Source organism: Rosa rugosa, chromosome 1 (genome assembly GCF_958449725.1).
Source record: "Rosa rugosa chromosome 1, drRosRugo1.1, whole genome shotgun sequence".
Taxonomy (NCBI): domain Eukaryota; kingdom Viridiplantae; phylum Streptophyta; class Magnoliopsida; order Rosales; family Rosaceae; genus Rosa; species Rosa rugosa.
Window position 1 is genome coordinate 60335704 of NC_084820.1, and position 15507 is coordinate 60351210.

The 15507-nt window shown below is 35.6% G+C and overlaps 1 protein-coding gene across 1 annotated transcript in view; it reads right to left on the reverse strand.

The window, feature by feature from the left end:
- Nucleotides 1-13403: 13403 nt before the first annotated feature.
- The window catches only part of LOC133725827 (F-box/kelch-repeat protein At3g06240-like), an 11854-nt gene continuing 9750 nt past the window's right edge, over nt 13404-15507 (reverse strand). The window contains exon 2 of the mRNA XM_062153206.1: nt 13404-13729. Within this exon, the coding sequence (XP_062009190.1) occupies nt 13412-13729 (318 nt within the window). The 3' untranslated portion in view covers nt 13404-13411. The remainder of the gene's footprint in view (nt 13730-15507) is intronic.

A 15507-nucleotide genomic window follows, 5' to 3' on the forward strand; every position in this document is an offset into this window, starting at 1 on the left:
CATAGGTGAAACTATGTGTGCTTTGCATAAAAAGGGACTCATCATGAATTGCAATTCTTGCAAAGGTTATGGTAGTACCAATAAAACTATGATAATAAATCTTACCTCAAGTAGAACCAATTTCATATGCTCAAATTATAGATAAAGATATCAGCAAAGAATAACAATATAAAGGAACAACAATTGACACATTTACCTTTATACAATATTCCGAGCATTGAAATTCAAGTATGGCATACTTAGCCATAAATATCAATTAGTGTAATTGATAATTTCATATATGCTCAATATGAGCTCTAGATAAATTCATAACCTCGCAGAAGTTAGAATATGTTGCAACATTGTGAGCATGATTCGAATTCGATTTCTTAGTCTTGTCATAGTACTCATTGAGGCAATAAGTCACTTTGACCGTAAAATGAATGAGTATATATGAACTTTAGACTTCATGATTCCATGAGCGAGCTTTAAGCTCTTTCATTCATTCATGGACTTGCCTTTGGCAATATGAATCCATTAAGGATTTGTTTAAGCAATATGCTTATAATGACACATAGGATTTGGGATTTACCTTTAGCAATTTTGCCTATAAGATCTTCATATTAACCAAGACAACATACTATAAGCCTCTCGTCAATATGACACCTATATGTAACATTGTACTTATAGAAAAGTTGTCGCTTGGAGAAGAATTATAGTCCCATGTCTCTATAAAGAGACTTGTGTCATAGTGATTTTAGTTCACTTTAGTACACCCTCTTGTAATTTTTAGGGTTGATAAAGTCCAAGTATATCATCACGTTTACAATATTCTATTTCATTGGAATTGCCTCTTTCCAATTTGGCCAATATTATAGTTTGCCGACACAATGAAACGTGGTAGTATACAGCCCTTGATGATTTTTAGTAGCTACTACAGATGAGATATCATCAATAATCATCAATTAGATATCTATCACATGCACATTCAAAATATAGGCATGCATTAGCTATAAAAAGCTTATTCATATCAGGTACCCGTGCCTTTTTTATCATTTGTTGTCTCTCAAGGACAAATTAATTCAAGAATGTGAATCTTTGTATAACCTCATGAAGAGCATTATAGGGCTTGTATAATCTTCCCTTATAGGGAGCTTGAGACATTGGACTTGGTGGATATATTCCACATAAATTCATGTCGTTACAATAGTGTTTCCTCCCCCTAACCGCAGGAAGACTATCTAGTTTGATCATTTGTAAAATGTGCAATAAAAAATATTGGATCTATGATATCCATTGGAGGGTGTTGAGCCCAAAACAAATTTTAGGTAAAAAAGATAATGAATTGAGATTTTTTCTCAAAATTAAAATGAGACATGGTGGATAGATATCACACACCAATTCATGTCTTTTTTTCATAAACGATATTGTTCCCCCTAATGGCGGGAGGATTGTCTTATTAAAGTGACAACTTGCAAATATGCGATAAATTATAACTTCCTTGTTAGGAAGGTTTGCAACTGTTGTTGTATTATACAACAATGTAGAGCATGTATGTAGATGAGTCGACATGACATAGAAATGACACATTAGTCACGCCAAAATAAAATTATTTGGCTCAATGAAAATTTTAGTTCATGATACAATATACAGTAGTATACCTATAGTTGATTAATACAACTTAATTTAGGTGAAAATTTCATCACCAAATTAATATATGCAATGATATTCCACATAGGTAACATAATACGAGCTTAGTTGGAGCCGGCCATCAATCAAGATCTGCAGCTCTTGAGATGATTGTTACCTTAGCTTTTGAAAGCATCAATTGTGAAAAATTATCAACAATTGCAATGGATCATGTCCATAGTTGCATTATATGCATGCAAGACAAGTATGTTTGTCATTATGTTTATCATGAACATTCAATTTATTGATGAACATGTGGTTCATTTTATTCTTTGACGCTAAAAACAAATGTCAAAATGATATACTCAAATTTCGAGTATAGGACAGTGTTCCATATGGGTATAAGCATATACTCCAATAATAATACAATGGAGGATTATAGCCTCATCAAATTTCATACTGTACTCAAAGCATTGGGCTCGAGTCTTCACAATTAGAAACTTGTTCTAAAAGTGGGATGAACAAAGGTTCACATGTACTCATAAAGGGAATCGAAAAAAATCGTCACATAATTAGAGAGCAAGAAACAAGAGGTTTCGATCTATTTGATTGTATAACAATCAGTGGAGGAATTTTAAGTCCTCATGTAATTGAATCAAGAAAAATAGAGATTTTGACCTCTTGTGATTACAAAATTCACAACCACATGTAAATGTATATTTAGTATTTCAACTATATGTGTGACAAAGTGACAAACGTATTTGTAATATATAAATATGTTGCTAATACTATAGATAATTAACGCAACACTCAATGTGTACATCGCTCAAAAACATATACTATAAGTATAATTAAAGCTGAGAGATGTAATCATGGCAGATAGCAAATATCAATGTACAAATATGATTTGTTTTAGGGAAGAAAATAAAAGTTAATCATACAATGCACATTATGATAAAATAATCATATGCATTAATAATATGTCAGGCCATTATGATCACATCAAATAAATAACCATGATAATTACCAAAATAATAGTAATAAAATGAGTTATTAATAACAATAACTGCCATATATATCAGTAATAAAAATGGTAATGAAATGAGTTATTAATAATAATAACTACCAAATAATGATAATAGAAATGGTAACATTCACATTATCATCATATTTTCAACAAATATTATGACTAAATTAGTTATGTAAGAAATGTAATAAAGGTAACTTAAACGTAATAAATGTGACTAAACAGAATAAAAATAATGAAATGTAATTTCGTTTAATTGGTGCCAAAATATAGGCTTAAAATGACCAAATAAATAAATAGAGACAAAAACACGCCTTGACATGGGCTTAAAATGAACCGATGTCAAGAACATTGGCGCTGATCTTGTCATCAACATGTATTCCATTGTCTACAAAAAAATCAGAGACGTTGAGCTTGTTATCTTCACTGACAGATTCTCCACATAATTTTAGTTGGGAGGTAATCTGATGCATAGTAGAATTGAAAATCAGTGACATAGTGGAAGTTCTGAAGGAGTAAATGCGTCCATTCATATCGTGCTCTAGGTAGAACAATGGTTTTCTGGTGAGCAAATCGATCAGCCAATGCTTGCCAAAGCTCAAGCGGATTTTTCACCGTAAGGTACTCATCTTTTGAGCTCTTGTCAAGATGATGACGCAAGAAAATCATAACCTTAGCGCAATTTTGCACTCATGACTTATTGTCAATTTTGACAGCATCTCCAAGGTTGTGAGCCATAAGGTGAATTTCGGCATCTAGAACCCAGCTCAAATAGTTATTGCCAGAAATTTCAAGAGGATCAAAGTCCAACTTTGTCAGATGCGTAATCTTTCTACAAAGAGAAAAGATGAGATATATCGGGATCCATAAGTATTAGAACTATATGTTCTATGAACAATGATAGAAAATTCATATACGAAACAGAGGTTTTGAAATGTTCATAAATATGAACAATGGATCCCATAAGGAAAACACGAGAAAAACATTCGTGTGATGTTATAGAACCATAGTTTCTAAGACTACTCGGTCAGCGGACTCGAGTCTTGACTATTGGAACACGTAGTTCTCAATGTGGTATATGAAATATAAATTTCAACAATTACATTATAGATACATACAAATATATGTAAATTATATGATCGCATAAAAAAATTGATGTTCATCTAGGAGAGAAAAAAAAACTCATACTAGAAGGCTTGCGGATCATCATGGTGTTCAAAGAAGAAGAAAAAAAATAAGAGCAAATGCGTGCTGATAACGTGTTATAAACTAGAGAATAAGAGAGAGATAGAAGAGAGAAACAAAATATGGGAGGAGGTAGAAGTGTGTGTTTCATTCTCATTAGACCTATTTATATTGGGGTAGAGTTCACATCATAAGGATGTAACTAATGAGTATTTACAGTGGACAGCCACATATATATAATATTTACAACAGGCTAAAATTTGTTAAATTATTTGTTAACACGAATAAGGGAAAATTTACTTCTCTTAAATTATAATTGTACCCTTTCAAACAAAAAAAAATTATAATTGTACAAAAATTATTATAAATATTTCTTAAAATTGTGAATATCATGAATGATAGTTTTCAATTGTTCTACCTCCGAGTGTTATAACTACCATTAATATTGTCTCTAATTATCTTTGAATCTCCTTCATCCCAAACTTGATGGAAGCCTTTCTAGTTAGCTTTCTTTAGGATTTCTTTCGGGGGGATAATACAATGAAAGCAAATCAAAGCTAAAAGGAAATCTTCGGCCCATATAGCCAAAGTCATTTTAGCTCCCCCACCCCAAATTTGGCATCTTCAACCGAAAAAAAGAGTCATTTTGACTCTTTCGTCAAAACCTTTGCTCTAATCCCAAAAATTCCAAATCCGGAGAGTGCTTCCCTTTTTTGGCCTATTAGTCTTTATAACAACTCCTACAAGATCCTCTCTAAGCTACTTGCAAATAGGCTGAAAGTGCTTCTACCCGATATCATCACTCACAATCAAAATGCCTTTATTCCTGAACGTCAAATTCAAGATAACATTCTGTTGGCTCATGAATGTTTCCACTACTTGAAGCTCAAACGAGAAGAAGGCAAGCATGAATTGGGGATGAAACTTGATATGAATAAGGCTTAGGATTGAGTTGAATGGGATTTTCTTGAAGCGGTATTACACTGTTTCGGCTTTGATCGGGGTTGGATTAGTTTAGTGATGAGTTGTGTAACTACGGTGAGTTTCTCAGTTGTGCTCAATGGGAAGGCTGGCGGTTTCCTCAAACCTAAGAGAGGGTTGAGGCAAGGTGACCCATTGTCACCTTACCTTTTTCTGTTAGTAAGTGAGGTGCTTTCTCTCAATGTTAGTCACTCAATCTATTCTGAAAGGTTACTTGGTATTAAATTGAGTAGAAGTTGCCCGGTCTTATCTCACCTTTTCTTTGCAGACGATTCTCTCTTTTTCATTAGAGCTACTGTTGTAAAGTTCTTGACAAGGTTTTCAAGTCTTATTGTGAAGCTTCTGGGCGCAATCGATAAACTACTCAAAGTCCAGTTTATTTTTCTCTCCGAACACCCCGTCTGAGGTGGTTGATCCAATTAGCAATCTTTTTAATATTCCTTCAGTTGACAATCCCGAGAATTATCTTGGCCTCCCTACAATTTGGGATAAATCAAAGAAAAAGGCTCTTGTCTTCATTAAAGAGAGAATTCAGAGGAAAGTGGAGAACTAGAAACTTAGTTCACTTTCTATGGCTGGGAGGGAGGTTCTTATTAAATCTATGGCTATGCAATTCCTTCTTACCCAATGACATGCTTCAAGTTTCCTAAAACCTTGTGTAACTAGATCAATTCAATTCTTACCAATATTTGGTGGGGTCATAGTGATCAAGGCAACAAGATTCACCGGAAAAAGTGGTCTATGCTTGGTCTCCCTAAGTCGGATGGTGGAATGGGATTTAGGGATCTTGAGTCCTTTAACCTGGCTCTATTTGCTAAGCAATGCTGGAGAATTATCAATAACCCAAATGATCTATGGGTGAAGGCTCTTAAAGCTCGCTATTTTCCTAATAGTGATTTATTCGGTGCTGTTAAAGGTTACAGAGCTTCCTGGGCTTGGTCGAGTTTAATTAAAGCTAGAGACATAATTGTGAGGGGTTCTAAATGGCAAGTTTGTAATGGTGACTCTATTCAGATTTAGGAGAGCACTTGGGTGCCTAATCCCCATCATGGGTCTATTATCCCAATTTCCCCAGTTCCTAGTTGTATTCCTAGTAAGGTTGGGTCTTTGATTGATTGGGAATCTTCCTCTTGGAGATTAGATGGCATTTTGCCATGTATTCAACCCAATATTGCCCAACTAATTCTAGGATTACCTATTGGGTCTTGCCTACAGGGGGATCGGTTGGTGTGGCCTTGGGTTAGGAATGGGTCGTATACTGTTAGAAGTGGCTATCATTGGCATCATGGTCAAAAGATTAGAGCTACCCCAGTTTCTACTCACACTTCTCATCAAGTGGATACTGCATGTTGGAAAGCAATTTGGAGTATTAAAACACTTCCAAAGATTATAAATTTCTTGTGGAGAATTATTATGAATAATGCCCCTACATTTCAGAATTTGCACAGAAGGAAGTTGAACAAGTTGGCTTTATGTCCTATTTGCAATCAAGAGGCTGAAACAATTGAACATGTCTTACTTTTGTGTCCGTGGGTGGAGTGTGTCTGGTTTGGGTCCCCTTTATCTATTTCTACAAATATAGCAAGCATCACAACTATTGATATTTGGGTTCCAAATTTTCTACATTCTCAAGATTATTCATCTTCTTTGGAAAAACGGAAGATTCTTACTATGATCAGATTCTTATATGGGCAATCTAAAAATCCAGATGTGCTTTTTATCTACAGAGGCACTTCAATCTCTCCTGCCGCGACTATCCAAGCTGCGAAGAAGCTTGTAATTGATTTTTGTGGAGTCTCTTCTCCCTTGTCATGCAATCGGTTGCTTACCAAGTTGATATCGTCTTTGTCTCCCCCGCCAGTTAATGATAGGAGCATAAAATGCAACATTTATAATATTAAAACATTATATTTCGCTAAGTCCTTTAACTTGATCAATTTAACTTATTAGGTGATTTATAGGTACATTGTATTCGTGATGATACTTTAAGAGCTAAATGGAGTCTCAAAGTTCAGAAATGACTAGGGAAATAATGGAGAAGAGAAAGTGTGCTAGACATTTTCCTACTCCGGCTAGAAGAAACCAAGCCAACTAAGGAAGAAGGAGCGGCCGCCTGACAAAATGAACTTCAAATGAGCTGAAACTCTCCAGATCCATTCTAGACATCCCAAGGATCATTTCTTATGAAGAGTACCAGAGCTAATTTTGAGTGGAAAGCCTTCAAACAATCAGTCCAATTTTCTGCATAAGCAAAACTGGAAAACTGGACCTCTAAGGAGTCCAGCAGCGTTTCCGGCCCAACCACATGGAATTTAACTCTGAAATTTGACCAGGATGATCTACACTCATAGAGGAACATTTGATATGAAGAAATCGGAGGCCCATTAGGAAGTCTTGATGGAGAAATAATTGAAGGAATAAAGGGGCAGAAACTGACCTAAAACCAGCTCAACATTCATCATGTTCATGTTTCCTACCCACATGAAGAAAGCTAGATGATTTTCTCTTTTTTCTTGGATATATTTTTCTACTCCAATCTCTTTAATAGATCATCATCACTTCCTTTCTGCACCTTCATGCTTTGCTTTCATTTTATCATTACTCCATCTTTTCCATATTTTACAAATCACTTCCATACTCCACTTTCATTATTTTTCTTTCACTCATCATTTCACTCTTCTTTTTCTTCCCTATATAAACATCTTCTCCTCTCACTCTCAAACACATTCCTTCATCCATTTCATCTTCTTTGTCTCTCCATTTCCTCTCCATTTTCCTTTTCCATTTCCTAGTTCTTAGTTTCATTTCTTTTTCATTCTCTAGTCTTCTAGTTATGCATTTTCAAGCAAGGAGAAAGAGAAGCCATGCAATACATCAATTTCCTAGCCGCCATCCACCCTTGTATCGTCCCTAGAAGATTGCTTGCTTTCAAGGATCTTCGAGTTATTCGTCTCAAGGATTTATCATTCATCTTTCACGGTGTATTATATCCTTTCTCTTGTCTTCTTTATTTTGATTTTGTAGAACTATGAATTATAGTTAACATGACGTTAAGGGCAAAGTTTAAAGCCCATTTTTATGTTTTGAAATAAAGTTGTGATTTTTATATGTTGATTTTTACGTTGCTTATGTGAGATTGCTTGATTGATTTTGGATTACAGAAAACTATTGTATGTTTATGTTCTTTGGTGGCCAACTTAGGATATATGCATGTAATTGGAGCTAGATTTAAATAGTGAAGGCTTTGGACAAAAGTCAAAATCAATTAAGGAGGATTGCAAATAGATGAACTTTTTCATACTAGGTTGTGCACTTTGGTTGACATCATTTCTTTGTTCTTCATGCGTTGAATGTGTTCTTGATTAGCTAGCTTTCTAGACTATGATTTCATGTTCAATAGGTTTAATTTAGGTGCTTTCACTTAGATTAAATATTCAAGGAAAGTAAAATATGGGAAATCGTTTGCTTATTAACGTTTCACATGGTCAACTTATTTCTCATGACATAGAAAATCAACTATAGGAATTGTAATTGGATTTCATGCATATGATTGTGGTTTTGATCTTTGTTCATTGCATTCCACCCTTGTATATATGTTTTTACGTTTTCTTTATTCTATTTATTTTAACTTTTGATTTTATAATTCTAAAATCCCCATCTTTACGTTAATTTGTATATATATTTCTTTTCTTTATTTTATTTTTGTAAATAATATTTTATTTTTATAAATTCTTTATTTGTTTTTGCAATTACATGTGTACCCTCAATCCCTGGCTAGAACGATCCCTACTTATTCTATACTAACAACTACATTTTGTAGGGTTAAATTGCGTGCTACTCATAGCATGTCAATTTTTGGCGCCGTTGCCGGGGATTGAAAAATCACTTGTTTTTGTTTATAATTGTTGTATATACATTGTTTGAAACTTAGTGTAAACTTACTAGGTTGTTTTTTTTTTTTATATTGTTGAATACAAGTTTTAATTGTAAGTTGTAAATTGAATGGAATGGGTGAAGTCTCTTTTGTTAATATTGGCCTAAACCCCTTATTAGTACCTAGTTCAGGTCCCTTAAGGTTGAGGGCGGCCTTTATTAACACTTGTTAAACTGTCTTCACACTTATGACATTTTTCACACTAGGCCAATAACCTCAATATACAACACTTTTTACACAACGAAAAAAAAAAATTTGTTGTGTGATGATGAAAAGTCAATCACACAACATGACTAAGAACCATACGTTGTATAAGGCCATAAAAATTTTGATGTTTTTATGGAGAAGGTGATTCCACAACGCTGGCAAGAGTATTCTGTTGTGTGAAAGATTAAAAAAAAGGGTGGGAGATTTCCCGCCTAGCTTGACACAAATTTGTGTCCAAATATGTACTACATTGTACAACATCATGGTTATACCTGTTGTGTGATACTAGGTTGCAATTTATCATACAACAGTTTTTGACTTGTGTTGTATGATTAAATTAGATATTATTGGCAATTCTGGATGTGCCCCCAAATGCAACTCCTTCTACCCCAAAACGTACAATTTCGGAGAACTTATATAGGTCATGGTTTGAGGATCCCACAACGTAAAAACCTTATTTCTGTTGTCTGAATGAAACTTGTTTATAGTAGCACCAAAACCATTGTACATAGCACGGCTGCGCGGGAATTTTCCCTCCTTGGAACCTACGCTGAAATTTAAGTTGTAGACGATCAGACAACATATTTGGTAACACATATTGCCCAACATTAGACTCACTACTACTAGTACCAGTGGATGGACATACCTCAAATGTAGGCCTCATCAAAAAGCCCGCGGATCAAGTGGGCCGATGGAGGCCCGCCGGCCCTGAGGGCTAAAAGCCCAGCCCGGCCCGTTAAAAAGCCCGCAAAGCCCGCCTCGGGTGGGTAGTGGGCCGGCCCGCAAAAAGCCCGCAAAAGCCCGGCCCGCCAAAGGCCCGCTAGGCCCGGCCCGTAAAAGCCCGCTAGGCCCGGCCCGTAAAAGCCCGTAAAATATTATATATAAATATATATATATATATGTGTGTGTGTGTTTATATATATATATATATATATGTGTGTGTATATATATGTATATATGTGTGTGTGTGTTTATAAATATATACACACACACATATAGATATATATTTGTGTGTGTTTATATATATATATATATATATATGTGTGTGTGTGTGTGTGTGTGTGTGTGTGTGTGTGTTCTATATAGATATATCTATATATGTGTGTGTGTTTATAAATATATATATATATATATATATATATATATATATATATAATATGTGTGTGTTTATATATATATAGAGATATATATATATATATCAATATATCATGTGTGTGTGTGTGTTTATATATATATATATATATATATATATATATATATATATATATATATATATATATATATATGTGTGTGTGTGTGGAAGTTCTTATACTTCTATATAAAATATGTGCATATATATATATATATATATATATATTCTAAATATCGGTTGACCAATTCGATCGGATTCGAAAATATGGTGAAATTGGCTAAATTTTTTACCACACTCATAATTTATTGTAATAAACTCATCCAACGGTCGGTTTTTCCATTTTCTTTGAATTGATAGGGGTTGCTCTTAGGAGTGTATAATATATAAATATAGGTTTATAAGAGTAACTACGTTTGACCTAGTTGATCGAATTCGAAACGATAACCAAATTTGCTAGATTTTTTACAACCACCATAAAATATTACAATCTCTCAATCGAGCGGTTGGTTTCTCCAAATTCATCTTCCACTTCATGGTTGTTTTAGAATGGACTTCAACAATTTAAATGCAATGTATAAGTCATACAACTTTAGGAGACAAATTAGTATAGGCCAACGTATTTGTAATTAAAAATTGAAATTTTTATCTTATGTCCACACACATCCATCGATGAATTATTTACAAGCGTGATGTAAAAAAATAAACAAGTTTTGCGTTAATCACGCCATCGGTCAACCAAGAAAACATGCAAGTGACTACAGTTGACCAATCCGATCGAGTTCGAAACTATGGTGAAATTGACTAAATTTTTAACCACACTCATAATTTATTGTAATAATCACATCCAACGGTCGGTTTTCCCATTTTCTTTGAATTGATAGGGGTTGCTCTTTGGAGCGTGTGACATATAAATATAGGTTTAGAAGAGTAACTAGGTTTGACCTAGTTGATCGAATTCGAAACGAAAACCAAATTGGCTGTATTTTTTAAAACCACCATAAAATATTACAATCTCTCAATCGAGCGGTTGGTTTCTCCAAATTCATCTTCCACTTCATGGTTATTTTAGAATGGACCTCAACAATTTAAATGCAATGTATAAGTCATACTACTTTAGGAAGAAAATTGGTATAGGCCAATGTGTTTGTAATTAAAATTAATTTTTTCTATCTTATGTCCATGCACATCAATCGATGGAATATATACAAACGTGATGTGAAAAAATAAGCACGTTTCGCGGTTGTCACGCCATCGGTCAACCAAGAAAACATATATGTGACTACGGTTGACCAATCCGATCGAATTCGAAAATATGGTGAAATTGGCTAAATTTTTTATCACACTCATAATTTATTGTAATAAACTCATCCAACGGTCGGTTTTTTCATTTTCTTTGAATTGATAGGGGTTGCTCTTTGGAGTGTATGATATATAAATATAGGTTTATAAGAGTAACTACGTTTGACCTAGTTGATCGAATTCGAAACGATAACCAAATTGGCTAGATTTTTTACAACCACCATAAAATATTACAATCTCTCAATCGAGCGGTTGGTTTCTCCAAATTCATCTTCCACTTCACGGTTGTTTTAGAATGGACCTCAACAATTTAAATGCAATGTATAAGTCATACAACTTTAGGAGACAAATTAGTATAGGCCAACGTATTTGTAATTAAAAATTGAAATTTTTATCTTATGTCCACACACATCCATCGATGAAATATTCACAAACGTGATGTAAAAAAATAAGCAAGTTTTGCGTTCATCACGCCATCGGTCAACCAAGAAAACATGCAAGTGACTACAGTTGACCAATCCGATCGGGTTTGAAACTATGGTGAAATTGACTAAATTTTTAACCACACTCTTATTTTATTGTAATAATCACATCTAACGGTCAATTTTCTCATTTTCTTTGAATTGTTATATGTTGCTCTTTGGAGTGTATGATGTATAAATATAGATTTAGAAAAAATTAGTGCCTTTAAAAATTTATTTATCAATAAATTCGTATCTATATATAAATAAAGATTTTTTTTTGGTACAATATAGAATTATAGATATGTTATCTTTGATTGTATTTGATCATTATCCAATGAATTTCCAAAGCTTGATTAAAAAAAAAAATATTTGTGTCTTTAAATATTTATTTATACATAAAGCCCGCAAGGCCCGGCCCAAAAAAGCCCGCAAGGCCAAGCCCGGCCCGGCCCGAAAAAGCCCGCAAAGCCCGCTTTATATGGACGGGCTTGGATCCGTCTATTTTTAATAAAGCCCGGCCCGGCCCGGCCCGCTATTATTTAAAAATATAGCAAGGCCCGGCCCGGCCCGTTGACGACCCCTACCAATGGCAGGAGGAGCAGTTGTGTCTTCAACCTCAGTTTCAGTGATTGAAACTGGTGCCTGGATGTCTAGAGCTTCTGCTGCTGGAGGCGACGAGCTAATGGTCTCAACTGGATCCATCAAAATACCCCCTGCCTGTGTGACTTCTCCTCCTCCTTCTGATACTTGTGTGACTTCTCCTCTTCCTTCTAATACCTGTGTGACTTCTCCTCCTCCTTCTGATACCTCCCCCTCTCCATGATACAGCTCTTCAAATATGAATTCTCCTCCTGAAGAGCTGTATCTGAAGAGGAAAAATAACTCATGTCTTCAAAGAAAGTAACATCCATAGTGACATAGTACTTTCTGGTAGGTGGATGATAGCACTTGTACCCTTTCTGATAACCTCCGTAGCCAACAAACACACACTTAAGTGCCCGGGCATCCAACTTAGACCTCTGTTTTTTAGGAATATGGACAAACGCAACACAACCAAAGACACGAGCTGGAAGATTATGAAATGAAGGTAAGGAGACATGAGATGCAAGAACCTCAAATGGAATTTTTCCCTGAAGGACACTAGATGGAAGACGATTGATAAGATGGGAGGAAGCATGTACAACATCGCCCCAAAGATACTTAGGCATATGAGCACTAAAGAGAAGGGCACGAGCCATATCAAGTAAATGATAGTTTTTCCTTTCAGACACTCCATTTTGTTCTGGTGTTTGTAGACATGTAGTTTGGGGAAAAATCCCATGGGTTTTGAAAAGCTCTTGGAAAACATGATTAACATATTCTCCCCCATTGTCAGAACGAAGGACTTTAATGTTGCTATGGTATTGTGTTTGAACAAGAGTGCGAAAAGTTTGAAAAGCTGGAAAAACTTCATCTTTGGTTTTAAGAAGAGCAACCCATGATAGTCTTGTACAATCATCAATAAACAACACAAAGTATCTCATACCCGAGACAGTGGGCTCTCTCGAAGGTCCCCAAACATCAGAATGAATCAACTAAAAATGAATTGCACTTTTATTAGAAACACTAGGAGAATAAGTAGCACGATGACTCTTAGCCAAAACACATGTTTCACAATGTAAAACCGACTCATCCACACCAATAAACAGAGTAGGCATGGTTTTTCTCATAAGACTAAAAGATGAATGCCCTAAACGGCGATTCCACAACCAAATTTCACTTAGCTTATCAGAACTCAAAGTCAAAGCGGCGCGGGACTGTGCTCCTGGTTTCTCCCCTACGTATGTCTGATCCAGATGGAACAACCTGCCCCTCAGATACCCCCGACCGACTATCTCCCTGGTGAGAAGATCCTGAAAAATCACATACATAGGATAAAAGGTTACGGAGCATTTAGACTCAGTATTCAACTATGGAACATATATATCAAGTGATGAGACAAGTCAGGCACATATAACACATTATGAAGTTCTAAGGTGGGAGTAATACGAACTGACCCTGACCCTAACACAGGAAATGCCTCACCATTGGCATTGGTGACATAGGACACTGATGGGGAAGATAATTCAATAAAATACGATTTATCATAAGTCATATGATAGGAGGCACCAGAATCAATAATCCATGTATTAGAACCAACAAAGTTAGAAACCTTTAAAGCCATACCAATCTTACCATGACCAACTGTAGAGGCTGTAGGAATAGCCCACCGGCCGTATGATGATCTTGTTCGGCCACGCCATAGAAGTCTGGTTCTTGGACCAACTGAACCGCAGCTGCCTTTGCCTTAGGACGATAACCCTTCTTTTTAGGGTACCCATTCAGTTTCCAACAAGTATCTCGAACATGTCCAAGGTCATTACAATAAGAGCATTGAGGACGAGGGTGGTTGGTGAAGCCTTGCTGATGAAGTGGGACTGAACTCTGCTGCTGAAGGAAAGGTGCTGGTGACTTAGCCTGAATGGCTAGGCTGGACACTTCAACCTATGCATGTTTGACACTTTCCTGCTGAGACTCATCCTTGCGAATGTATGTGAAAGCTGTGTTTAGATTAGGAGGGTCTGTCATTCTGAGTAATTCTCCCTTAGCACTGTTATGCTTCTCATCAAGTCCTCTCAGGAATACATGAACCCTTTCAAGCTCATTCTCCTTCTAGTACCACACAAGATCTTCCTGATTCTTGATCTTGCAAGGACGCTTCTGATCAATTTCAGCCCATACATTCTTCATCTTGGTGAAATACACAGCTACTGGTTGCCCATTCTGTTGCATATTGGCAGTTTTGCACATCAATTCATGAACCTATATAAAATAAGACTCATTGGTGCATAGATCGCCCAATGTCTTCCATATTGCTTCAGCAGTCTCACACTCTTCCACCAACTGTAGCACATCTTCAGTCATGGCTTTGAACAGGATTGCCATTACAGATCCATCATCATCCTCCCATTTAGTGTAGGCATCCTCATCTTCCTCACTAGGAGCTTTGGTTGTTCCAGTCACATGCTCCATCTTGTGTATGCCACGAAGATGGACAGACATGATCTTCTTCCACGAAGTTTGATAAGGATTTCTTGAATTGTTAGCGTGAGTCATAGCATAACATTAGGGATGTAATATATTGTAATTGTATCGTACTTAGTACTTACCTTTCCTATGTATGGTAGAGAATAGAGACGCAAGTCAATTGTGTTCCTGTAGATCTCTTTATATACCTACACTGTGAGATGAATCAAATATCAGAAAATTCATTCTCTCAATCTTGTCCCATTTGACTTGGTATCAGAGCAAAGATCCGGAAGGACTTTGTCTCTTTAGTTCTCTTTCTTTTTCTCAATCTGAGAAATTGGTACAGAACCAAACTCCTTTGTTTGGGTTTGTTTTTTGTCGTCCTCTGTTATTTATCAAGACTGGTCTTCGTCTCCTTAGAGACCGACCTTGTGTCGCTTCCCTATCAAAATTACTAGGACCGGTACCATTTAAATTCCAAGTTTCCAACTCTAGACAGCATCAAAATTAAAAGACAGCTTAAAAATGTATAATCCATGTCAAGCTTCTAAAGTAGAAGTGTCTCTATTCATCACAATATGCACTTGCAAAACACAAGATAACTAAATCATGATTGTGAAAT